The sequence below is a fragment of the Rhizophagus irregularis genome, chromosome 2, assembly GCF_026210795.1.
Source record: "Rhizophagus irregularis chromosome 2, complete sequence".
NCBI lineage: Eukaryota > Fungi > Glomeromycota > Glomeromycetes > Glomerales > Glomeraceae > Rhizophagus > Rhizophagus irregularis.
The window spans coordinates 3,516,275-3,542,013 of NC_089430.1; the positions used below are offsets into that span (position 1 = coordinate 3,516,275).

The 25,739-nt window shown below is 27.7% G+C and overlaps 8 protein-coding genes across 10 annotated transcripts; 5 read left to right on the forward strand and 3 right to left on the reverse strand.

Moving 5' to 3' along the window:
• Positions 1-3,836: 3,836 nt before the first annotated feature.
• On the forward strand, positions 3,837-5,247 carry OCT59_012140 (uncharacterized protein; the record flags this gene model as incomplete). Its single annotated transcript, XM_066134271.1, has 4 exons — positions 3,837-4,210; positions 4,360-4,938; positions 5,006-5,114; positions 5,179-5,247. The coding sequence occupies 4 exons, from the start codon at positions 3,837-3,839 to the stop codon at positions 5,245-5,247; spliced, it is 1,131 nt and encodes a 376-aa protein (XP_065989552.1).
• Positions 5,248-5,498: 251 nt separating this feature from the next.
• Positions 5,499-7,180, forward strand: OCT59_012141 (uncharacterized protein; the record flags this gene model as incomplete). Its single annotated transcript, XM_066134272.1, has 6 exons — positions 5,499-5,597; positions 5,674-5,834; positions 5,990-6,422; positions 6,485-6,896; positions 6,958-7,024; positions 7,093-7,180. The coding sequence occupies 6 exons, from the start codon at positions 5,499-5,501 to the stop codon at positions 7,178-7,180; spliced, it is 1,260 nt and encodes a 419-aa protein (XP_065989553.1).
• A 6,407-nt stretch (positions 7,181-13,587) lies between these two features.
• On the forward strand, positions 13,588-15,703 carry OCT59_012142 (uncharacterized protein). 2 transcript variants are annotated; one of them, XM_066134273.1, is made up of 5 exons: positions 13,588-13,832; positions 13,899-14,926; positions 14,995-15,222; positions 15,318-15,326; positions 15,391-15,703. In XM_066134273.1, the coding sequence occupies exons 2-5, from the start codon at positions 13,899-13,901 to the stop codon at positions 15,527-15,529; spliced, it is 1,404 nt and encodes a 467-aa protein (XP_065989554.1). In that variant the 5' UTR covers positions 13,588-13,832; the 3' UTR covers positions 15,530-15,703. The 2 variants fall into 2 exon arrangements, with proteins under 2 accessions (XP_065989554.1, XP_065989555.1); XM_066134274.1 differs by having other exon boundaries at positions 13,763-13,832; positions 15,318-15,703.
• OCT59_012143 (uncharacterized protein) lies at positions 15,553-16,443 on the reverse strand. The gene is made up of 2 exons (XM_025309076.2): positions 16,085-16,443; positions 15,553-16,020 (listed from the first exon to the last, which is right to left on the reverse strand). Exons 1-2 carry the CDS (start codon positions 16,367-16,369, stop codon positions 15,721-15,723), a joined length of 585 nt encoding a protein of 194 aa, XP_025185250.1. The 5' UTR covers positions 16,370-16,443; the 3' UTR covers positions 15,553-15,720.
• Positions 16,444-17,616: 1,173 nt separating this feature from the next.
• OCT59_012144 (uncharacterized protein) lies at positions 17,617-20,939 on the forward strand. Of its 2 annotated transcripts, XM_066134276.1 has the most exons (8): positions 17,617-17,664; positions 17,743-17,834; positions 17,928-18,019; positions 18,141-18,312; positions 18,400-18,515; positions 18,584-18,906; positions 18,973-19,008; positions 19,082-20,939. In XM_066134276.1, the coding sequence occupies exons 3-8, from the start codon at positions 17,952-17,954 to the stop codon at positions 20,707-20,709; spliced, it is 2,343 nt and encodes a 780-aa protein (XP_065989557.1). In that variant the 5' UTR covers positions 17,617-17,664; positions 17,743-17,834; positions 17,928-17,951; the 3' UTR covers positions 20,710-20,939. The 2 variants fall into 2 exon arrangements, with proteins under 2 accessions (XP_065989557.1, XP_065989556.1); XM_066134275.1 differs by having other exon boundaries at positions 17,928-18,515.
• Positions 20,940-21,192: 253 nt separating this feature from the next.
• Positions 21,193-23,321, reverse strand: OCT59_012145 (uncharacterized protein). The gene is made up of 10 exons (XM_066134277.1): positions 23,279-23,321; positions 23,156-23,221; positions 22,936-23,077; positions 22,733-22,862; positions 22,481-22,640; positions 22,212-22,395; positions 21,907-22,149; positions 21,712-21,837; positions 21,414-21,643; positions 21,193-21,320 (listed from the first exon to the last, which is right to left on the reverse strand). Exons 1-9 carry the CDS (start codon positions 23,316-23,318, stop codon positions 21,475-21,477), a joined length of 1,260 nt encoding a protein of 419 aa, XP_065989558.1. The 5' UTR covers positions 23,319-23,321; the 3' UTR covers positions 21,193-21,320; positions 21,414-21,474.
• A 51-nt stretch (positions 23,322-23,372) lies between these two features.
• OCT59_012146 (uncharacterized protein) lies at positions 23,373-23,903 on the forward strand. The gene is made up of 2 exons (XM_025324632.2): positions 23,373-23,621; positions 23,689-23,903. Exons 1-2 carry the CDS (start codon positions 23,442-23,444, stop codon positions 23,722-23,724), a joined length of 216 nt encoding a protein of 71 aa, XP_025185254.1. The 5' UTR covers positions 23,373-23,441; the 3' UTR covers positions 23,725-23,903.
• On the reverse strand, positions 23,810-25,705 carry OCT59_012147 (uncharacterized protein; the record flags this gene model as incomplete). The annotated part of the gene is made up of 7 exons (XM_025324633.2): positions 23,810-24,234; positions 24,328-24,495; positions 24,911-25,006; positions 25,076-25,153; positions 25,236-25,371; positions 25,438-25,477; positions 25,558-25,705. 7 exons carry the CDS (start codon positions 25,703-25,705, stop codon positions 24,007-24,009), a joined length of 894 nt encoding a protein of 297 aa, XP_025185255.1. The 3' UTR covers positions 23,810-24,006.
• Positions 25,706-25,739: the final 34 nt, after the last annotated feature.

The window sequence follows — 25,739 nt, forward strand, 5'->3', positions numbered from 1 at the left end:
ACGCTCTAAAGTTACTGATCGGTGATTAAAAAATATTGAGAATGCGAAAATTGCTCGTATTCCATAAGCATTACTCCGATTACTATAAAAATTTAGGTGTATGTAGTTCTGACCTTCGTGAACAATTTTCTCTTAATAAAGGAAGTCAATTTCATTTGACTAAAATGCCGTAATTATGCTCCAAAATTAATAAACGAAAAAAGCAAATTTAAAATTAATATAATTATAAAAATATGCGTGTACTCCATAAGTATTACTCCAATTGCTATGAAAATTTAGATTCAAGTAGTTTTGGCATCGTTAAACAACTTTCTCTCAATAAAGAAAGTCAATTTCATTTGGCTAAAATGGTAAAATTACACTCCAAACACACGTCAAATGATCAAAAATAGGCAAAAAAAATGGCACGAATCGCATAAACTATTCGCAAATTTGTATAAACTATTTACAAATAGTATAGGTTAATTCGTAAATAGCCAAAAACAGCCAAGAATAGCCAAGAATAGCCAAGAATAGCCACTGTTTTTCGCGCCATTTTTTTTGCCAATTTTTAGCATTTCGACCTGTGAAAGTTTGACGAAAGTAAAAAGAAAAAATTTAGGAATAAATGTATTATGAATTATATAAAATACCCATATCTTCACAAAATACAGGTAATAAAAACTGGGACAAAAGTATTTAATATGTGCTAATTTGTAAATTTACAAAGTTTTTAAAATTTTTTTAAAGAAAAATTTTTTATATACGTATATATAATTTATTTATACAAGTATCGTTATACAAAATAAAGATCTCACTTGATTTAAAGATTATCACTGTTATACAAATACATATCTGACTTACCAAAAAATTACTAACAGGCTATACAAAATTAAACATATGATTTATTGAAAAATTATATAATAAGTTTATACAAAACTGGATCCCAGTGTTATATGTACGGGGTCCTAACACCATCCTTAGATGATACTATAAGACATTCAATAAAATTAGTGATTTTAATTGCTAATAAAAAGATTGAACAATTAATTTTAAAAAAACTCAATGCTAATTAATACTTCTTGGTAAATTCTATTTAATTATGTTAAGATAATTATGGATTATTGTATCAAAAGTTATAAACTATGAAATTTTATATATTTGATTCTAATTTAACCTTAGTTTACATTATAATATTTTAGCCAAAATTACATGTATATCAAATTTAGTCTAGTTTGCATTATAAATTTAGCCAGAATTATATATCATATGTGCCGATTTTTGGAATTAGTCTAAATTAAGATTTTTATAAAAATTTAATATTTTAGTAAGATTAACATTACACAAATCTAAATTAAATATGTGTTACATATTTACGTAACTCAGATTTAATAAAAAATAAAAAAATTTTTTTAATCAATATTCAAAAATAACGGTAATAACCACTTCTTTTTCCCCATCACTCCCATCACTTTTCCATCATTTTTCTATTCACTTTTATTAAATATGACAAAAAAGTTTATAAGCAAATATAGCAGTTATTTTTAAGTGGTAAGTAAAAGAAAAAACTTAATATTTTATATACATAGATAAGACATATTTTTTCATAATTTTTAGCTTTAATTTATTGTTTTTTCTTTGTAAAAAATACATGCAAATAAAAAATAATTATGATGTAAAATAGTTGTAAAATGAATAATAAGATATTCTTTTTTTTAAAATAACTAATTATATATTTGTTTTTTATCTTTTAAAATTATTTCATTAGATTTATTCTACTAAAATCCTTAAATGGCAAATAAAATCTTTTAAATAAAGTAAAAGAATTTGGGATTCTTTTATGAAAGCATTTTTTGGTAAGAAATAAAATTTTCAGATCGGACTTTATGCAGGTGACAAAATCGTGCATTATTATTCCTGGAGATATGCTAACGTCATCATTTTACATTCATTTGAAAGCTGAGAATTTGCTCTATCGTAAGAATCAAAGATCAGGAAAATTGGATCACTGGATGAGGCGTAATTAACGATCAAAGTCAAATCAAATTTAAAAATTAAAAATAAATATATTAGACGTAATTATTCACAATCCAGTGATTCAATTCATTCGATTTTAGGCTTATTAGATAGACCTCAATTTTCTCTTTCAAATGAATATAATTTCATTCGTGTAGCTTGCATCTACAGGTATTTAATAAATTTTTTTATATCAGATTTTATCAAATTTATAAAATTTTATATTAATAATATAATTGATGATTCCTAAACATCTACATATATTAAACGAATTATTTTAAATTTATTTTAAAGATAAAAGTTGGCATCACCTTAGGGAGCAAAGATCATTCAAATTGAATCACTATATGTGAAGTAATTAATGATCAAATTTAGATAAAATTCAATAATATACTGAACGTGATTACTGAACAACTAGTGATTCAATTCACTTGATTTTAGATTCATTAGATAGATCTCGATTTTCTCTTTCAAATGAATGTAAATTTATTTGTATAGCTTATTTCTACGAAGAATTATCAATGATTTTGTCATGAGAGTTATATTTGATCTTTTAAATTTTAATGATATCTTATATTAAAAAAAAATTAAAAATTATATAATTAATTAGTTTTTTTTGCATTATCTGGTATAAATTTATTATTCTTATATAAATGATAATTTATATTTGCTTTAATAAAATTATTTTTGTGTAAAAAAATTAGATTCCAAGGATCGGCCCATATGTATATAACAAATACTTAATTATGATTGGTTTTAATATAAGGTCATATGATTAATATAGTTATGTAATATATTATATGTAAAAATAAAATTGGCTTCTCAAATAAAAAGTGAATGTTTTATGCTGTCACCTATTATAGATTTTGGAAAAATAAAGATCAGTAAGTATTTTTAGAGAGAAAAGCAGGTTTTTAGTTTTTTTATATAAAAATATTTATTAATATTTTTTTACTTCCTCTTTTTTTGTAAATATCAGTTTAAAACTTAAAAATGGAAACTAATAGGTATTTCTAGAGAAGAAAGTGGGAGAGTTTTTTTTAGTTTTTTTATATAAGAACATTTATTAATGTTCTTTTACTACTTTTTTACTTTTTTTGTAGATTCTAATCTAGAATTTTGATTAGTAGTAATCCTTTAAGCCTTTAAGTTCATTATTATTATTTGTTAAATAAATTGTTTGATTTAGTTTTTAATGCAGTTACGCTATTTCAGAAATTATAGTTTTATTATTTCTAATAAATAATTAATAAATAAATTTATATTTATAAACTGGTGTGTTTTTTATTAAATTATCATTTAAAGATATTAGAAAAAATTTAATTATCAGCCAACCAGAATTGCAGAATTGCAGATTACTACAATTCAATTCCAAAATCTGCAATATTGCGAATTTTGAAAATTATTTGCAGATTTATTCTTAAAAATTACCAAATCTATTACTAGAAATCAAAAGTAAAAATTGCCATCAAAAATCAAAAATAAGTTTATTAAAGATTGAGAATGAAAGTTATATTACTAAAAAAATATAAAATTATTATCAAAATATAAAATCCAAGTACTTTTCAAGCTGAAATTTGGATTTTTCTAAAAAAAAAGAAAGAAACATTAATGATTATTCAAAATCAAAAAAAAAATAAAACAAAAAACTAATTACCAAAGTCTGAGGTTTTATAATTGCAAAATTCATGCTAAAATCCATAAAAAAAAATAAATTAAGTGACAGATCGGAACTCGATAGGATAAAATGATCGACAATCTATAATTAATTTTACGGGTTTCGTTATTAATAAAAAAACTTTTTTTGGAATTTCGGTTTCTTTGTTATAAAAACTTTTACAATGAGCAAAAAAAAACAGTATATAGTAACTCTTTTAGCTAAAGGAATTATTTCAGAAGACTTGCATTATGGAATATATGCACGAAATTGGTGGGAACCGTGCAAATTTAACGAAAACTGCATAAATCCAATACCTTATCGACTATTTATGTCTGTTAATTGTTGTCTTAACGGTAAGAACTTTGCAATAACAGTTATTAATGATGAGCAAACACATAACCCATGTTTTCATTGTATTTGTGATGGTAAAGATTCCGGAACTCAACTAACAGCTACTGCAGCTATTAATAACACGTATAGCCAAATTTTTAGTAATAAAACAAAGTATTCAGGATTAGCTGTAATGGGATTTGATAATGAAGTAATTGTTCGTGAGTTAGTAGCTGATATTTCATTTATTCCAATATTTATTCGCTTAGATCAGATATTAATTGTAGTTAGTAAAATTGGTGTTTAAATGCTCCGTGAAGGATGTTATGGTGCTGGTCATGGATATCTTTCTACACTTATAACAAAATATGCAGACAAACGTTCGCTTTTGTACAATGCATAGAAGATGAATGCAGTTTAGATATTTATAACGAAGGTATAAAATTATATCATAATAAGGATACTACACCTAATAAAATTTGGGAAACTATCGGTATTCTTAAAAAATATGATGGTGCGACTTTATTTGGAATTACTGATTATAACATTCAACAAATATTGACAGAATTGAATAAATTAGAAAAGAGTAAAAATTTAATTACTTGTACGAGTGATAATTGGAAAAACATTGATATATTGAATTTTATATTCGAACAAAATATAAAAAAACGTAAAATTGCCAACACATTTTCAAGTTGGTCAAAATTATTCACAAACTGGTACGATCAAACTAATACAATAATTCAATTTCCTACAATTTTATATCAGATTTATCCAAAAAATTATCAATTTCAAGAAAAAGAATTAGGTGCATGGCGAGCAATGTTTTGCGCTTTTGGTTGTACAAATATTACACCATTTATGAAAAAACGGCATTTGATTGAATTTTGGACAAAAGCACCAGATCCTTCATCTGATAGGGAAAATCTAGCAAAACTCTTTGAATCAGGAATGTTATTAGTAATAGAAAATAAATCTTTTTCTCAACCTCGATAACGAAAGTGAAACATTTTGGAAAAGTTTACAAAAAGCTTTAGAAACAAATAAAAGAGGAATTGATGGAAATGTTAGGATTCTTTCAATAATTGCCGAAAATTTTACATACAAAAAACTCAAAGAAAAGTTTAAGGTAAAGATAAAATTCATATTGAATTCATTATAAAATAAATCTTAAAAAATCTAAATTATTACAGATAGGAAGTGATATAATTAATTCTGCACGAAAACATGCAAGACTTAATGGACCAGGTGCACAAGCCTAATAAAGCCAAAAAGAATTGTTAAACGGATGTCTGAAATTAAAGAAAGACAATTTCTAATTTTTTTTCAGGATCGAAGTGTAGTTGCACAAAGTTCCTACCAGGTGGATAAAAATGGATCCCCAATATTATATATGTGTGATCAAAAAATCAAATTGTGGAAAAAATTTGAAGAAACCTTTCCTAACGGTATGAAAAAGACATCATTTATGGGCTGATTAGCAAACTGTAGTAACATTAAATATCGGGATGATATGGGTGGACTTTGTCTTACTTGTAATGAATATGGCTATACTCCATTTGAATCTTTAACAGCCATTGCACGCAATACATTTTTGCAAAAGGAGCAATTAGTAAGTGGAATCTATTTTGATAAATAAATTATTTAGTTTGATTATATTATAATTTACCTTTTCTAAATATCTTTAGGATAATATATTGCGAAAAATTGATGATTTAAAGCGTCATCTGCGTCGTGGTTATGAAAAAGAATTAGTGGTTAATGCTGATGGTACAACAATACATAATCCCTGTATTTCCTATTGTTTGCCATATGTTTTTGGAAAGTGTTCTGAAAAACATACTTCACGGTGCTCAGAATGTGATAAATTTTTTGAATTTTTTGAATTTATGCACCTACATATAATGGAGGATCAAGTTGCTTCTTTAGACGAAATAAAGGAACACTTGCAATATTTTTTAGCCCATACAACACGAAAGATATACTTGAATGCTCAATTTAAAGCTACGTTGGTTCCAGTCTTGATGAGAATGGTGCATTATTTATTGTTGATTATAAGATGAGAATTTTGCCAAGATCTGCTCGGGAAACTAAAGCAGAATTTTTTGGAAAACGTGGATGGACTCTTCATACAATTCTGGTTTTTACAAAAAAAAAAGATTGCAAAGAGTTAGATGTAAGGGCCTACGATCACTGGTCAACTGATACCAAACAGGATGCTTGGTTTACAGCCTCCTCATTTGAAGCTGTTTTTGAAACAATAAAACATAAACCAAAGTGGATTAGAGTAATTTCAGATAATGGTGCACATTACCATTTATCAGAACTTATGGCTATAGTTGCACATTGGAATGAGTGGTATCAAATTGAGGTTCGTGATTGGCAATTTCTTGAACTAGGCGAAGCTAAAACAACTATTGATTCGCATCATGCTGCAGTAAGTATTATTGTTATAGTCATTGCAATAAATTTCATATTAAAATTACCTTTTCTTTTTAGATTTCCCATTCAATCAAACGATATATTCGGATTGGATATGATATTCGTGATGGAGAGAATATAGTGGAAGCAGCTAAATATTTAGCTGGTACATCACTGGCAAATTTAGAACCAAATCGAAGTCAATTTGAACCTGAAGATAAAAAAATATATAATATTAGCAAAAAAGAACAAAATTCAAAGCCCAATGTCAAAACTATAAAAGTTATTTCAAATTTGTTTTACTGGAAATGGCCAATTTCTGGCGAAATGACAGGTTATGTATGTGCCCAATCACTTCCACATTTTGGTCCATGGAATAATTTTTCTCCTGCTGCAATTGCCAAACTATGCACCAAACCAATTATTCGTCCCCATCCAAAGATTTCTGAACAAACTGAACCTGAATTAACTTGGACAATTCCTCTGTTAGGTGATTGATTGAAATAAAATTTTTTCATCATAACATTTGACTAATAATTTTCTATATATAGATACATCTAGCATACCAGAATTCATGGATAATAATAATAATGGTGATGGTGAATTAGAAGATGTAAGGTAAATAGATGTGAAACTTAAACAAACATAATTCAAATTATAAACCTACATGATTTGTATTGAATTAGTTCTGTTGACATGAATTTTCAATTTCCTATGGGATGGACGCTAAAAAGCAATCAAAAAGTAGGGGAAAAGGAAAGGGAAAAAGAATGACAAAGCAGGTAAAGGAGTTGTTGAAAAGTTTTTTTTTGAATGGAAATCTTAATCAAAAGGATAAGATGTCAGCAAAGGATATGTATAATGAACTGCTGACATTTGTTGAATCTGGTGAATTGAAAGCTGAAGACGTCCCTAAGATAATAACAATACAAAATTGGATCTCAGCTTATGCACGAACGTTCAAGGAACAAGCTACAGAAAATATGGTAAATAACGCACTATAATATAATAAATAAACTGGTAGAAAGTAAATGTTTATGATTAAACACCGCTCAGTATGTTTTAAAAAAAAAATAAAATAAAAGAACGATACCTAAATAAACTATATATAGGGTTAACCCAAAAAAAAAATCTAAAACTAACCGATTTTGGTTAAAATTGCTCAAAAATAATTTATTTAAAGCTTGAAATAGCCGAAAATATATGGTCAGAATCTTACGTTCTTCCATAGTAAAATCGAAGACGTGGAACTCTGGCGACTTCAAACTCTTCAAGTGGCTTAGTTAGGATCGACATTATTAATTACTGTATTTAAAATTTGCATATTATATCAAATGATGAGACGACGATCTGGTAAAATAGGAGTTTTAGCCATTTTCGGTAAAGATTTGCATAAATCGTAATTAATAAATTTCACCTATTGAGTCGCGATCGGTCCTTTAATAATATTTTAAAATCAAAAAAAAATACTAATATAAGAGATATTTATTGCAATTTTAAAATCAATACCAAAGTTCAAGTTAAAATATCTTTAAATAAAAGAAAGAAAAGCTATCCTTAAATAAAAAAAAATAATTTCAAAATAAAAAAGAAAAAAGAAACTTATATCTATTTGTGATTTTAAGATTTCTTGAAATTCAAGTTTACTCCTAAAAAAAAAGAATATTAATAAATAAAAAAAATATAAAAACAGTAAAAAAATTAGAAATAATATTTTTATATTTATAATCTTTTCATATCTATAATTTCAAAAATCTGTACTAATATCTAGAATGTTTTGTTTTAAAAAAAGGAAAAGGGAAAAAAGTATTATATATTTTAAATAGTAAATATAAAAATAATGAAATTTCTACCATTCCTACTTATAATTTTAGAATTTATACTATTCTAAAGAGAGTAGAAAAAAAAAAATTTAAAATAAATTTTTTTCTTTATGTGTTGCAAAATCAAGATCTTTACTAATGAAAACCTGTAATTTAACAGGTAAAATTATTACAAGTACTAGTGCTTCGATCCATAGCGGTTTTATCCGGATTTTCATCCGGATTGAATTTCATTAAATTTCGCTGGCACTATGAGTTTGGCCAGAATTAGTATAAATTTTTGGGATAATAATACTTTAATGTTGGTTTAAATTATAGTCTGTTTAAATCTGAAATTCATAATCTTTCTCAGCCATAATCGTCACATGAAAATATTCAAGTTTTCATCCGGATCGAAGCACTAACAAGTACAATAAATATAAAGCAAAATACTAACTGTTAAAATATACATTTTTATATTAAATTTATATATGATCTTGAATTTTTATCTGAAATTTTATACTTTTTTTACTATAACACTCAGTGGTTATATTATATGATATATCAATCACTAATTAAAAAATTGTATTGCAAAAATGATCTGCACAAAGTCACAAATGTTACAAAGTTTTCTCTTAAGTAAAACCTTTATAAACCTTAGTAAACTTTTATTCTTCAGATTTTTACCTACTTGTTTCAACCTTTTATTTAACAAAATAATGCTTATTTGAGAAATTTATATTAGGTTAACTTTTCCTACTTTTTTGATTTCAACCCAAATGCAAATTTGTATAAGAACTAATTATTTAAAGTACTTAAATATATGTAAATTTTTACAAGAAATCGAAATGCTTAGTGAGGAGAAGGTTGGTTTGATAATAAAAGTTTTATTAAATTCATGATTTTTGTTTTTTTATGTAGTTTATCTATATTAATATTGTAAAAATTACATGTATAAATTTAATTTTAATAGCATAAAAAGAATATTTGACGTAAATTACATATTGTAATCAAATAATAAATAAGTATTTTTCAAATTTAAAAATCTTTTATATATTAAATAAAATGTAAAAGTCATCTTTAATAAAAATTTTTCAATATGTATCCAATTTCAATAAAAATTGACTTATAAAGACTTTAAATATTTTGAATTATGTGCAAAATTTCAGTATATATTATTATGTGGGATGGAGCAAAAAGTTACTGTTACACAGATTTTATAGTAAAAAAGTCCTTATGTCTGATCTATGATATGACCGGTGTTTGATAATCTATTTTTATATTTTACTATTTTTGAATATAATATTTTTTTAAAATATATAAAATATACATTTTTTTATATAACCTACTTATTAAAAATATAAAATTTTATATTTATTTACATATGATCTCTATTATAATTATCTGGGATTCTGCTAGTATTAACTTTCAATGTCTTCAAGTAAAAAAAGAATAAAAAGTACTATAAAGACTTCAGAGAAAAATGCAATACATAATATTACAAATCAAATTAGCATTCAATAGAATAATAATAATGGTATAATATTAAGATCATAATGAAAATACGATTTTTGTGAAAAATTAGATTATTATTAAAAAAGATGTCCAAATGGTAAAAGTAAATATAAAATTAATTGTGATAAAATTCAAGAGGTCGTGCAGTATATAATTAAAGGATTTAAATTATTTTTAATGAATATAATTTTTGAAATTTCAAAAAAAGATTTAGATAGACATTAAGTTGAATGTAAAGTTGAAACATTAGATATATAGGATCTTAATAGTTTATATGATTTTACATTTTTATTAAAAAATCAAGTGAGTCATCAATTGGTTGATTTATTGAAGTTATATATAATAACAGATACAAAGGTGCTGAAAAAATATTAAAACTAATAATTAGCAAAATAATTTTAGATTTTAAGATATTAATTTGAGAATATAGGAATGAGTTACAAGTGGAAAAAGAGAAAAGATGTAATATTAGTAGTATAATAAAAAAAATGAAGTTGAAGTATAAGAAATGTGAGGATAATAACGTTCATGTAGTAAACTTTAATAATGAGACTAATCAGAACAAATGGAATGATTTAGCATTCCATTGGAGTGGTTACTGGACAAATTTTTAAGCAGATCTTGACAGTCACCTGAGAATTTAGGTTGTATCATCGTTTTTAACGGTGATATGATTATTTAGGTAACAGGTTGACTTTTTCTTTAGAAAAGTAGTTTTGTTTCATAATACTTAGTTCTTATATATATTTGTAATCTTATTTTAAGTTTATGTATGTAAGTAAATATAGTTATATTAAGACAAGATCGCATTTAAAATAAATGAATAAAAAAAAAAAAAAAAGTAAATATAAAATTAATATATAATATGATATAGATTCATTAAATTATTTAATTATCTAATAATTGTTAAAGTAATTTATATATATTATTAATTAATAATTAAATTGCATTATATATTATTTAATTAGTATAAACATAAAATTGTATAATATTGCAATGCATTTATTAAGAGAGAGTCAACAACTATATAAAGAATTGCTAAGTAGGAAGTTTGAAAGATTTGGAAAAAAAAATAAAGTCTTTTCTAAATATTTTTTATTAATTCATTACCTCTAATAAAACTTAATCATTTTTTACTTAATAATCATAATAAAATATTCATTAAAAAAGAGAGAAAATTTTAATATTTTTATTCATTATATTGTACTTTTTACATATTCGCTGATCGGTAGAATTAAAGATTTAAGTTACGTGATGTTTAATTAGTTGAGTGCAACGTTCATTAAAATCAAACTGTTTCTAAATAAAAAAAAAATCAAACATTATATTAAAAATAATAATTCTTTCAAAATTTCTATTACAATATTTGCTTTTTCAACCTGAAAATAATAAATACATTCTAAAAAATGAAGGAAAAATATTATAGTTAGTTTATTAAAAAAAAAGAAAATTCATAATAATTTAACAAAAAAAAAATTAAAAAATAATAAATTATTTAAAAATAAACTTTAATTAAATAATTTATTAATTCATATTTTAATTGATTACAATTTAATAAATTAAACTTAAAACTATTAATTATGATTTCTTAAATATTTCTATTGAATAATGTATTGTTTTTTTACAGAATATTAAAAAAACTTTTAAATAAAAAAAAGAGAACTACTACTTGTATATAAAGTAAAAAAACTACTATATATATTTTCAAAACTATTTAGTTTACCTAACTTAAAAAACTGATGGGAAAACTGATGGAAAGACTAACAGAGAGTTTGCGAAAGAAAAAAATACTTTTATTGTTATAAATAAATTAAATTCATATTACATGACTTTGTAATACAATATAATTTAATTTGTGAAATGTAATTTATATTTGATTGTATTTTAATTATATAATATTATGTCAAAAATTGTATTTTTTTTAAAAAACAAATTTTAATGTAATAATTATAAATTATATGATACAGTAAAAATCATTTCTGATGAATTTTATTTCTGGTGAATATTAAAATGATCTAAAACTTAAAAATTATAATTGATTATTAATTGCATCCAAATCTTTTTTAAATTAAAAAATTTTTTACTGTATAATAAAATTCTTATATTGTATATTTCATATATTTAAAAAAATTATATATATACTATTATGTACAGTATATTATTAGTGTAATGTATTCCACACCTTTTTATGCATCACATCTCTATTAGACTTCACAACTATTCATTTTATTTTTATTATCTTGGTATCCTTAATTATATTTGGAAAGTTACAATTAATCCTAAAAAATGATTAGAATTCAAAAACTGCACAAACATACTAGCAACTATTTAAGAAAAATACCACAATATTATTTCACTTAATAAATGTGAAAAAATGTGTTAAAAAAAGTTAATTTTATTTGTATTTTACTTAAAAAAATATTTTAAATTAAATGTACTAATAGTTGCATATAATTTTAATAGTATTCATTAGTTAAGAATATTAGTAATTTACAATGTTAATCATATTATTTTATACAGATATACAATACAATTTTTTTTTGCAGGCATTATCAATTAACTATTACAGTATTATTCTTTGCTATAGGCCTATAGCTAAACTTAAAATAAGTAAAGACAGTTTTAAAAAAAAATTTTTTTAATATGTAATATTGTTTCAGATTAAACATTTTTTTTTCTCAAGGTGTTTGATTATGCAGAAAAATTCTTAATATAGAACGAAATAATACAATTTACAAGGTAAAAGCTAGTTTTTGAAAAAAAAAAGTTTTTTTTTTTGGGAGTGAAAAAAAAGCCATAATATGGGACAATAGGTTAATATAATAGTTCATTCAATAAATCATATACAAGCCATTTAATTTTCACATTCACAAGGGGTAAAACAAATTAAACCTACATACAGTATTTATTTATTTATTATTACAAAAAAGATAAAAAAACTATATAAATGACATGGGTTCTTATGGGGCGAAAGAATATATAATACAGAATCGATACTAATCTAAGTCTAAATAGAATAGATTACCTACTCTAAATCTAAGATCTAAGATATTAAATTTACAACGAACTTTTTCCTTTTTCGTATATGAAGATCCAACCTAATAAGAATATACGTTGCAAGTGTTTTGATGATCTCAAGTCAGGAACCTCATGAGAACTTATAATAAATCAATACCTTAACAAATGTGTAGAACGACACACAAAACACTAATCAGGAAAAAGTACCTCTTATTATTAACCCGCTACGATAAAAGGCAACTAAAATACCAAAACTTACTCTCTAAATTAAAATATTCTGACTAATGATTAACATAACAGATAAACGGATTTACATTACTCTAGCACAGCTAGTCATCAGTATCAGTTTGCTTTTTAAAAGCGGTTAATAATTTTGGCCTGGATTAAAATGAAAATCCAACTTCATTATAAAAAAGTCGATTTTATAAATGCCGTTTTATAATCGAAAAATCGAAAAAAAAAAACGATTCTCAAAAGAGGCCGGGCCGTCTAAAAAAATCTTGAAATGATCATAATAATTATTGAATTAGTTATCCAAACCCAAGATGAATTTATACAAGTTTACTTCCGTTTTTTAGAAGGCTATTAGTAAATTTCATATTTCAGCCCATCTTTCAGATTTAAAAATCTTTGGCCAATCAATACTCTGCTTCAAATCACAATGTGGGTTACTCATTTGAAATTTTGACCAAAAAACTTTTTTTTATAGTTTTTGTAGACGCTAAATTCTGTCACGGAACGAATAGAAAAATGTACAGCCGGACTCCTGTGACTTAGAATTTAGATGCCGAAAATCGCCGAGATCTCAAAATTATTTATATTAATAAGCTTTTTTTTTAAAAAAAAACCAGGTTCATCTTGCAAAGTAAAAAAAAAAAATATACCCCGATGGTATAGCCCCCTAAAAATCTACGATAATCAAAAAATCTTCTCAAATTACAACTGAACACGAAAAATTAGGATACACAGAAAATGGCTGATAAAAAGAGACTAAATTATCAAATTATCAAAATTCTCTTTTAATTATCAAAATTTTTTTAATTTTATTAAACGGGACGTAATTGTATTATCTGAAAAAAAAAAAAACTAAAGTATGATATAACAACTTATATAAGGTAACTTTTCTTACAACTTTCTAATAATTTTTCTCTAAATAGATGACGTCAGAAACCAGCGGTTTAAAACTCAAAAACTGGGCTGCCATAAAAAATCCACCATATCCTGCTGAAGGAGCTGGTAACCAAACCTTCAGCTCTTATACACTTTTTGGAATAGTTTTAGGAGGTCCTTTATTTCTTATTATATACTTTCGCTTGAGTTTATTGTTTTATCCTTTCTTATTACCTCTTGGTTTGCCTATTTTCGCTGGCTATTTTTATTTATCCTCAAAATACTCCGCTCCATATAACAACAAGGTTCAACTTCCAGGCAGAAAAATTGAAGAGTATATTATTATACAAGATTCATCATTAGCTATCTACTCCAATCGTAATAAGATTCCAATGGAACTTTTTTTTGAGAATTATTTTGATGGAAAAATTGATCTTCGTGGTGATGCTCTCGAAATCCTTGAATCTCGTCATGATTGGGCTTCATTTGAATTTACAATGGGTCAATTTAAATTCTTTTTAACCCAATGGATACCTGAAACTTTGGTACATTCTAAAAAGCAAGATGAAGAACAAGTCAGGGATCATTACGATCGTGGTGATGATTTCTATGCTGCATTTTTAGGGCCTAGGATGGTTTATACATCTGGCATTATTTCAGATCAGAACAAATGTGAAACACTTGAAGAAATGCAAGATAATAAATTAAAACTTGTTTGTGAGAGAATGCGTATGAAAGAAGGTGAACGACATTTAGATATTGGATGTGGATGGGGAACACTTGTAGCATATGCCGCTAAACATTACGGTGTAGATTCTACTGGTATTACCCTTGGTCGTAATCAAACTCAGTTCGGTAACAATCGAATTAAAGAGTTTGGTGTCGACGGACAACAAGCTCGTATAAAGTGTATGGATTATCGTGATATACCTAGAAGTCCAAAGTATCACAAGATTACCTGTCTTGAAATGGCTGAACACGTGGGTGTTAGACTTTTTACAACATTTCTAGAACAAGTTAGAGACATGCTTGAAGACGATGGTTTGTTCTTCTTGCAAATTGCTGGGTTACGGCGGTAAGCTGTTATTTTATATGGGCAACTTAAATACTTGCAATGTATTAATCCACTCTGCTAATATCCAGCACATGGCAATACGAAGATTTCATATGGGGATTATTTATGGCCAAATATATTTTTCCTGGTGCTGATGCCTCTTGTCCTTTGGGATGGGTTATTGATAAGTTGGAAGTTTCAGGGTTTGAGATTCAAAGTGTTGATACAATTGGTGTCCATTATTCGGGTACAATCTGGCGCTGGTATCAGAATTGGCTCAAAAATAAAGACACTATCACCGCGAAATATGGCAAGAGGTAAACTATAGATTTATTGATGTTTATGATTATTTCCATTTATATTAAAATTTTGAATTCTCAAAAAATTTTTTATATTGCTTTTTGTTAATTAGATGGTATCGGTAAGTAAACATACTTTTCAGATGCATATTAAATATTTTAATAACAATTCTTTATACGTTACAGGATTTGGGAAATTTTCTTAGCATGGTCGACTATAATTTCTCGTCAAGGAAGTGCTACTTGTTATCAAATAGTAGCTCATAAAAATTTGAACGCTTTTGATCGTGCTGAATTGATTTCGAAAAAACTTTTATCTTTTTAGCTCATACATACAAAAAAAAAAAAATAATTTGTAAATAATACCTATTTATTTGTATCAAATTCATCATCATTAAGAAGTAATAATATTATATTTATTATACATAAATTTGCGTCTTATCGATGTTTTAACAAATTTATTCTAACAAATACTTAAAATTTATGAGTAATAGAACCCTTAACATATAATTTATTTTAAATTTCAATTTCGCGAACCCCATCCTTGTCTGCGACTTTAATCTTAAAATCAGCAAGATTAATGATAAATCTAGATTTTAATTCATCTATACACTTTTTAATGAGTATTTTTGCTTCGTCTAGAGAAAGATCTGGGCGATGATATCTATCCAAGAGCGATAAAGTATAATAAGCACCATACCCATGAGCAGCGAAAGGTACACTAATAGAGGAACCAAGATAATCGATCCAATAAAGTTGTGATGTTAATGTTGTTACATCATAGCCTGCAATAAGTAGGTTAACGGCGTACGGGTGCTAAATAAATTGAAAGATATTAATTTATTGCGAACTTAAATTATGAACGTACAAGAATACTCACTCGGCTTCTCAAACTTGTAGCTAATTCTTTTCGAGTAAAAGTGGCAGCGGCCTTAGGTGTCAACTCGATTCCATTTTTAATCTCGTAAAACCTAACATTTCTCTGAATATATTCAGCAAAGTGTACAGTGTCTCCTGGTTCACCAGAATACAACATTACTATATGCTTATTAAGGTCTCGAGATTTATCCTCATTAGACTTCATAACAGTAATAGATCTTGCTGCCGAGGTATCCGCTGCAGTAAGTACGAAATCTTTGCCTACCATTCCGATAAGAGTCTCCATTTTTTTTTTATTTTTTATTTAGTAAGAATTGAGAAATGAGTTTTAAAGCTCAATTAACAAAAAATGATCAGACCGCTCAAAAAAAAAAGCTTGTCGCCTGCATTATGGCGTTATGCATTAACACGTGAAAGCTACAGTTCATTATCTTCCCCAGTATTACCGTCACTTTTCTACCCCCACGTGATTTTGTGCCACATCAGCCTCATTGATTTATTTATTTATTACGTTTAACAACAGTGATTTTGTAACTTTCGTAACTTCTTTCTTCTTTTTTCTCTTTCTTTCTTTAATGTCAGACAAAAATTTTATAAAAAGCTGTAAATATCGAGTTTAAATAATTATTTAAGTATAAAATTTATTGTTGGTTTATTTTTAACTACTATATTAACTGTTTTTTATTTTTTTTGTTTATCTTCTTTATACAAAGATTAGAGTGTAATTTTGGTACTTTGGTCATTCTTTGAAGGCTAAATAAAGTCTTAACAAGTATAGCATTACTCAAATAATTATTTTTATTGAATTATTTTACATATTTGTGGAGTTATAATTATACTTTGTAACAATATAAGTGCAATATACATTTTTTAAATCTCTTTAGGCAACGCGCGCGTTTATATATTTATTTAGGTTATTTATCATACTTGTTTTATTATATTTATTAGGAGAGTTAAGAGTTAGGAGAAGACGCGTTTTTATATTTATTTAGGTGTTATTTATTATATTTATTTTATTAGTAGATACGGTGTTATTTATTGTATTTGCTTTATTATATCTATCAGGAGACATAGGAGACGCGCGTTTTTATATTTATTTAGGTGTTATTTATTATATTTATTTTATGGGTTACGCGTTTTATTTTATTAATAAATAAGCAGACATAAATTTCCAAGTAAAAATCAAACGAACTTATCAAATAATTTTTTTATTAAATTTAAAAACAAATTCTAAGAGCAAGAAATCAATATTTTTTATACTTTAAATTTAAGTATGAAAATTTAATTTTTTAATATTTTAAAAGTGCGAGAAGTGAAAAATTTTGCAATTAAAATTTTTCTAAGATAAATGTTACGCAAAAAAGCAAATGAGGCTGATGCGCCACAAAAAATCACGTGGGGGTAGAAAAGTGACGGTGATACTGGGGTAAATCAGTTCATTATATGAAGTCACGTGTAGAGAAATGTCTTACGAATTCTGATGATGCACATGGTACATCGCAATAAAAAAAATGAATACTTCTGTCGAAAGTTGGGAACTATTCAACGATGTCAACGATGTCAGTTGACAACGTTGTAAAGGTAAAATATATAAAGTATTTAAATAAATAATCATTAGAACTTTCATTGATCGGTTTTATTATGTTATTATTCGCAAAGGTCGCAAACATTTCTCCTCTTGTAACTGAACCAGTATTGAAACAATTGTTTGAATTCTTGGGTGAAGTTACAACAATCAAATTGTACAACAGGTATTAATCATATCTAATTAACTGCAATATATTTCTGTTTATTATTAAAAAAAAAGAAAGAAATTTTTTTAACTTTAGTTAAAACTTGTTTAGTCCTCACGGTGACGGTGTACAAGAATGCACTATAGAATTCAAAGAAGCATCAGCAGCAGTAACGGCCCTTCACCTAACTGGTGTGGAATTAGGTGATCGCACATTGATGGTTTCATCAACTACAGCACCTGCCGGTATACATAATACTTCATATCAACCACCAGTTATACCTCCTTCATTACCCCCTATACCTCCATCAATATCTCCTCCTAGACCACCACAAACTTCGAAAACTCCACAATCTATTCCTCCTAAACCTATTATTCCTCCTCTAGCTCTTCCTCCTTTTTCATCTAATTCTCTTGCAGCGATTAGGTCTAATCCGGCTATTTCACCAACTGTTGCTCAATTCGACCCTGCTAAAGCTGAAGAAATTTCTAGAACTGTATATATTGGTAATATTAACTCTTCGATTTCTGAACCTGAATTGACTCAGTTTTTCTCTGCTTGTGGTCCGGTTGCGTATGTAAAGATGGCGGGCGATCCTGCTCAACCAACTCGGTTTGCATTTTTGGAATTTGCTACTTATGAAGGTGCACAAGCAGCCATGCAAATGAATGGGGTCATGCTTGGAGATCGTCCTTTAAAGTATGTTTATTTTCAAGTCAATAAAATATTGTGTCTATTCTTTTAGGGTTAAATGTTTTTTATCTTAGGGTGAACCATTCAAAAAATGCAATCAACAAGACACCAAAAAAGACTGATGCTCCGGACGTGCAAGCAACTATGCGTCGTGTCAGGGAGGCTCAATTAAGAATTGCAAACCGATTAAATACTGATGGCACTACTCCCGACAATGAATCTCCTTCAGCATCTATTCAACAGGATGTAGAAATGCGAGATGCGACATCGCCCACTAAAGAAGTTATATCAGCTCGTAGCCGCTCTAGGTCTATCAGACGTAGTAAAACTAGGTCAAGAACAAGAAGTAGAAGTAAAGCTAGAAGACGAAAAACAAGAAGTAGATCAAGGTCTAGAGGTACGTTTTCAATTATCCTAATAATTTTTTAATTATTGTAGATAACAGCAACATTTATTAATGTAGATTTTTATTATCGACGACGAAGAAGTCGTTCTAGAGGTTTGACAAATTAATATTATTTAAAACAATTATTTTTTTTTGGAATATTTTATTAATTCTTTTATTTAAGTAGGCGATCGATACAGAGAAAGAGATCGTGAAAGAGATAGAGAGAGAGAGCGCGATATTAGAGAAAGAGATAGAGAAAGGGAACGTGATAGGGAACGAGATCGAGATCGAGATAGGGATCGGGGTAGAGATCGTGATAGAGAACGCGATTGGGATCGTGATCGTGATCGTGATCGAGACCGTGATCGGGATAGAATTAGAGATAGGGACAGGGATCGAGATAGGATTCTTGAAAGAGATCGTGATAGAGATCGTCGTGATAGAGACAGAGAAAGAGATAAAGAAAGAGACGCAAAAGAAAAAGATCGCGATAGGGAAAGAGAAAAGGAAAAAGAACGTGATAGGGAAAGAGAGAGTGAAAAGGATCGCGATAAGGAAAGAAAGGATCGTGATAAGGAAAGAAAAGATCGTGATAAGGAAATCAACAAGGAGAAAGACCGTGAAAAGGAGAACAGTAAAGATAAAGATGAAAATGAGAGAGAAAAGGACGGAGAGAGGGAAAAAGATAAAGAAAGAGATCGTGACAGAGATAAGGATCGAGATATAAAAGAAAAGGAACGGGATAAAGATAAAGATAGAGATAAAGAGCGGGATAGAGACAGGGATAAAGAAAGAGAAAAAGAAAGAGAGAGAGAGAGGGATAGAGAAAGAGATCGTGACAGAGATAGAGAACGAGATATAAAAGAAAAGGAACGCGATAAAGAAAAAGATAGGGAAAAAGATAAAGAGCGTGATAAAGATAGAGACAGGGACAAAGATAGAGATCGGGATAAGGAAAAAGATAAAGAGAGAGAGAGAGATCATCGGGAAAGAGATCGAGATAGAGAAAGAGATAAGGATAGAGAAAGAGATAGAGGTAGAGATAAAGAACGAGAAAGAGATAAGGATAGAGAAAGAGAAAGGGATAGGGATAAAGATAAAGAAAGAGATAAGGATAGAGAAAGAGATAAGGATAAAGATAAGGATAAGGATAAGGATAGGGATAGAGACAGAGACAGAGACAGAGACAGAGAAAAAGATAAAGATAGAGATAGAGATAGAGATAGAGATAGAGATAGAGATAGAGATAGAGACAGAGAAAGAGATAGAGATAAAGAGAAGGAGAGAGAAAGAGATAAAGAGAGGGAGAGAGAACGAAATAAAGATAGGGATAGAGATAGAGAACGGGAAAGAGAGAGAGAAAGAGATAAAGAGAGGGAGAGAGAAAGAAATAAAGATAGAGAAAGAGAAAGAGATAAAGAGAGAGATAGGGATAGGGATAGGGATAAAGAGAGAGATAGAGATAAGGATAGAGATCGGGATAAAGAAAGGGAAAAAGAAAAAGATAAAGATAGGGATCGAGATAAAGATAAAGATCGAGATAAAGAAAGAGATCGAGATAAAGAAAGAGATAAGGATAGAGATAGAGAGAGAGATAGGGATCGGGATAAAGAAAGAGAAAGGGATAAAGATAGAGATAGAGAGAGGGATAAGGAAAGAGAAAGAGACAGAGATCTTAGAGATCGGGATAAAGAAAAAGAAAGAGAAAGAGAGAAGGATAGAGAGAGAGACAAAGAAAAGGAAAAAGAAAGAGACCGTGATAAGGAACGTCGGTCAAGAAGATCAAGATCACGCTCAATTTCTCGACGGTGATAATCAAAAAGAAAAATGAAATGAAATTTTTCAAACATTATTTGCATTTTTCATTTTTTATTATTATATTTAAAAATATGCATTGTATTAATAAATGCAAATAACGTTAGTATTGAAATTATTCTATTTGTAATTAGTAATGGAATTTTTTGTATCAATCTGTAATAATTTAACACAATTTAACGATAATTAATAATAAATAACAGATCCAATTTTTGGTTCATCTGATTTTGTTATCTAATAATTTTAATAATTTTATTGATTGTACAATTAAATAACTACTAGCTAACTTTTTTTTCCAAAAATTTTCATCAAAATACAAAACAAAAAATTGTTAATATTATTATTATAATATCATTTCGAAATGTTTGATAATGTAAAACAGGAATCGCAGGTATATATTGATGATAAACAACAGCAATAATAACAGGAATAACAGGCTCAACCACATAATTAAGGACAGTCAATTATTTTTTTTTTTGTTTATCTATTGCTCGATCTTTCGTCTTGTATAATTTAAAACCATCATATTTGAGATCTGGAGAAAAATTGCTTTAGAGTTAGTAAACCGTGCGAACCGAAATCACAAAAGATAGGGGTGGCATTAAAATCTAATAATAAGATTTTAGATAGATACAAAAAATAAATTGCCCGAAAAAGGAATTTTCTATCAATCGAAACTTCCATAATTATCTGATATATACCAATTCAATATTAATGAAAGAAATTACTAAACCAATCAATTGTAAATTTCAAGATTTCCAGTTAAAAGTTATTTTTTTTCCGAGATCCTCTTTTATGTTCAGGAAGTTTGAGAGGCGCAGTCAATACAGCACGTTTGGCACCATACTCTTTGGTAATTCCTAGTTCAGTCATTTCTTTCTTACTCAAGGTACGAATTGAACAACCAATACCTTTGAATAAAACATTGAGTCTAAATAAAAATTTAAGTTAATATATAAATTAATTTAAAATATACAATATCTATTATAAATAAATTACTTGGTTGTTGTAATGCCTAAATCTTCACTTATTGGCTCAGGATTCACATAATTATCATCAAGCTTCAAGCATAGAACCAACATATAACAGATTAATTTCTGATCGTTCTTCAAAGTAAACTTGAAACTAATTTCCAAATAAAAAATTATTTAAATTGAACTAAGACCCGATTAATATAATAAAAAATCTACTTACTTTTCATTTCCCCCAAATTTTGTAAAAGTACGATCAACGAAGCGCTCATATAATTTGTCTAAAATGATATTTGGAGGATTCCTCAATCCCTCAGCCATAAGTTTACGGTTTCGAACATTACCAAAAGCATGTGACCGAAAAGCCATCATGTAATTTATATACATGAGCATTTTAATACGTCTATGGTTTACTTTTCTGACCGTTAATGAAGGAATGAGACGTGATTTAACGTAATTTGAGTTCCTATTAAAAAAAAATGAAATTAGATTATTTATAATAAATCAACTGCATAGCATAATACGTACGAATATGGTAAAAGTGTTAATCTATCTTTTTCGGTCTTTGCTTTAAGTAAATCTTGAATATCAATTGCGTCATATTCTGCAGGAGTGACGATATCCTCCAATTTATAAATCTTAGATGGATCCGTTGTAATTGCATCGTATGTAGGAATAATGCCGCTCTCCTCTTTCATAACTTCTTGTCCCTCTACCATTATACAAATATAAAGCATTCGAATATTATTGAGAAACAATGAACATCGAGTTATAAACACATTAATAATATACACTACCAATAGCTCTTGTCTTGACCTTTTCATCGACTTCAGTTGCAATCTTATCAAGGTCTCGTACTTGCGACGCGTCAATTTCTCCTCTCTCTCGCGTGACAATCTTTAACCGAGCTTTCTTTGATCCAAACTCTTTATTAAGAGCCGTCTTTGCTGTATAATACTAATTAAAATTAGCACATTGATAATTAATTAATAATGTAAATCTTAGAATAAATATAAAAAATATGAAAAGTTATCGTAATTCAATCCTACATCTTGGATCAGTTCTGACTCTTTAGGCTGCTCGGTCCTTAAGCGCTTCAGAACAGGGGTTATTTCTATTTCACTTGCATCTCGAAAGGTCACCGTATTTGAATGTTTATCATATATAGCGATAAGGTATCTTTGACACAAATATTTGTTATAAGATCAAAACTGTTTAAATTTTAATTATTTCACCTAAATAAATCACTTACTCATTCATTTTAATTGGTTGAACAGTCGATTCAAGTGAAACAGCTTCGTTTTCTCCAACAATGTTTATATGGCCATTAGCTGCTCTTTCATAAGCATGATATAAAAGCTCTTTTGGTGCCGGAGAAAGCCCAGTAAACTTTCCTATGAAAGGAAATAAAGTAAAAAAACAAAATGTAAATTAAAATCGTTAGGGTGCATTGAAATTTAAAAAACAATTACCTATAAAAGGAGTTTGTTCCGAAGACTTGTCATTTTCTAAAATGACTTTGAGCTTACGTTTTTCTCCTAAAAATTGGAATTAAATACTGACTTGTCATATAACTAAATAGCTTGTAAAAATACCTTTATTTGAAGTTCTTTCATTGATTTCGTCAGTTTCCATTCTGTAAGTTAACACTCACCCAATAAATTGCATTCGGATTAATTAAGGATCGACACAGTATTTCAGTCTGGCAATTCTATAAGGTGTCAGCACACTCTTTTATTAATAAAGCTCAAAAAAAAAATGAATGAAACACAAAATCATGACATTAGCAAAAGTTTCAGAGAAAAAAATTCTTCAAAATTTTTAGATCCTTGTCAAAAAGAAAGCTTAAATTCAATGGAATGTTTGGATAGAAATAATTATGATAAAGGAAAGTGTAAAGATTTATTTATCCTGTATCGTGAATGTAAAAAAAAATGGGTAAGTTTTTATATACCTTATATATGTTTAATTTTTTTCCATATAAAATTTATTTTTTTCCTTACAGTTGGAAAAACGTCGAGAATTGCGAAGAAAAGGGTAACATAATTAATTCTTTAACGTTTGTAAAATCAACAAATGAAATCTTTAATTACAAAAATCATATTTAAAATTTACTATTACTCCTCTTTGTGTTATAAATAATATATTCAAAATTTATTATTTTGCTTTGAAATAAAGAAAATGATCATAATCTATAAGTATATTTCTTGAATGTTAGTTAACACGATCCAGCGCGAAATTACCTTTGTACTTCAGACCAATGAGGTTCTATAGATAACTGGTTAAACGTATAATAATTTGGTTGAAAACTACCTGTAAGGTTTTAATCATCATATCGACGCCCTCTATCAATCCTGTCTCGTCGATATTCTTTGCTGTTTCTTCTACGTCCATAATCTTCATAATCTCGATCCTGGTAATCATCCCGTCGGTAATCTTTGTCCTTATGTTTTTCCCTACGATGATTACGAGGATATGGTTCATGTCTACTATATGAATCCCGTCGATGATCTCCTCGATGTGAATCCCGGGACGAATATGCTCGCATTTGCTGAATGAGGCTTACCAATGAGATTGACAAAGAAGACAAACACAAAACGAAAAAATATTAAATATTTTTGTAAGTTGCGCATCAAATCCTTACCTTCCATTCATGAAGAGTTTCACGAATCTGCTTATAACCTGTATGTTGCTTCCCTTGTAAATGAGCATCCATACGGTTGGATGTATCATTTGTAACTAAAAAAGCTCCGCATACTTCACAAACTAACATTCTTCTTTCTTGTTTAAATAATGGGTTTGAGTCATCGCTCTGTGTTATTCAAATCAGAAAGGAGGGACCGGATTGGTTTTCATGGAATTGATTTAAAATGAAAAAGGTTAGTGAACAGGGAGAAGAAACGAAATGTGAAAATCTACCGATTATATGTCTCTCCTGGATATAACTTTCACTGTGTAATCAAATCGGGTAAAAAGCTTCAGATAAAAGAAAGTAAAAATATTGTTTGCGAATTGTTCCAATGATGGCGAAAAAAAATGCTATGGAAAAGTTAGCTTTTGGGGACGCTCTCATGAGAACGTATATATTATCCATTTAGATTTCATAAACCACATGCTATACGTTAGAGTTACCTCGGGGTATCAAGTCTGTTTGCCAAGTCCCATGTACGATTTCTCTTTCCTCGCTTGTCCTGTAAAATATGTTGATATCAACTCACTATACTTACGTTCTTTAAGAAATCCAAGTCTTTTTGAAGTGTTTCTACTTCTTTGGTTAAAATCTGAGCTTCTTGTACACGTCCTTCTTCCCCTGCCTCCTCAATCTTAATAATAATAATTAATTAATTAGAATATATTGCTCGATATCATCAATAGTTATAATAATAAATTACCTTCACTAATAATTCTTTAATCTTTTCGTCCAGAATTATCATTTTCTCTTCCTTTTCATCTTTATTTGGATTCAAGAGCTAATTTCATACAATATGATAATTTAAAAGAAAATGCAAAAATAATTGAAATGTGATTGAAAAGTGAAATTTATTTACGTACTGTGTCGTCTGGACGAACGTTTAATCGATCATTTCCTTTCCTAATTTTTTTGTCCAAATCATTGCACAATGATTGCAAATAATCGTAAAATTTAATTTCATAACCATATTTTGTACGATCTGGTGCTTCTTGATATCTAAAGAAAAACGAATGAAAACTATGAAAAACGATAAAAATGTATTTTTCAAATATGAACACATACTGTTTCCTTAACTTTTCATCGTGAACTTTGGTACAAGGTCCTATATAATAAGCATATAGAAGTTGGAATGACAAATCCCAATATTCAAATAAAACAGATATAATACCTTATGACACCTACCAAGGTCAGACTTTGTATTGGTGAATAGAGAATTGGGACAAAATTTAACTAAAAAGTGTTTACAAACAGAATCATCCCAGAAGTTGTGTTTATTAGATCTCTCAAAGGGAGCCATCAGCTCCTCAAGTAATTGGCGTTGGTAATCCATTAACGATAGCGTTTCTTTGAATGCGAGAAGATTA

Excerpts from the sequence above, each read along its gene's own strand:
- OCT59_012144 (XM_066134275.1), top strand. The coding sequence starts at position 17,632 with ATGTCAACGATGTCAGTTGACAACGTTGTAAAG. Across the intron at positions 17,835-17,927 it reads ACAATCAAATTGTACAACAG|TCCTCACGGTGACGGTGTAC; the intron begins GTATTAATCATA and ends AAACTTGTTTAG. Across the intron at positions 18,907-18,972 it reads AAGTAGATCAAGGTCTAGAG|ATTTTTATTATCGACGACGA; the intron begins GTACGTTTTCAA and ends TTATTAATGTAG.
- OCT59_012146 (XM_025324632.2), top strand. The coding sequence starts at position 23,442 with ATGAATGAAACACAAAATCATGACATTAGCAAAAGTTTCAGAGAAAAA. Across the intron at positions 23,622-23,688 it reads GTGAATGTAAAAAAAAATGG|TTGGAAAAACGTCGAGAATT; the intron begins GTAAGTTTTTAT and ends TTTTCCTTACAG.
- OCT59_012145 (XM_066134277.1), bottom strand. The coding sequence starts at position 23,318 with ATGGAAACTGACGAAATCAATGAAAGAACTTCAAATAAAG. Across the intron at positions 23,222-23,278 it reads TGAAAGAACTTCAAATAAAG|GAGAAAAACGTAAGCTCAAA; the intron begins GTATTTTTACAA and ends TCCAATTTTTAG. Across the intron at positions 22,863-22,935 it reads CAACCAATTAAAATGAATGA|ATACCTTATCGCTATATATG; the intron begins GTAAGTGATTTA and ends TTTGTGTCAAAG.
- OCT59_012142 (XM_066134273.1), top strand. The coding sequence starts at position 13,899 with ATGACGTCAGAAACCAGCGGTTTAAAACTCAAAAACTGGGCTGCCATA. Across the intron at positions 14,927-14,994 it reads CAAATTGCTGGGTTACGGCG|CACATGGCAATACGAAGATT; the intron begins GTAAGCTGTTAT and ends GCTAATATCCAG.
- OCT59_012143 (XM_025309076.2), bottom strand. The coding sequence starts at position 16,369 with ATGGAGACTCTTATCGGAATGGTAGGCAAAGATTTCGTACTTACTGCA. Across the intron at positions 16,021-16,084 it reads CTACAAGTTTGAGAAGCCGA|CACCCGTACGCCGTTAACCT; the intron begins GTGAGTATTCTT and ends CAATTTATTTAG.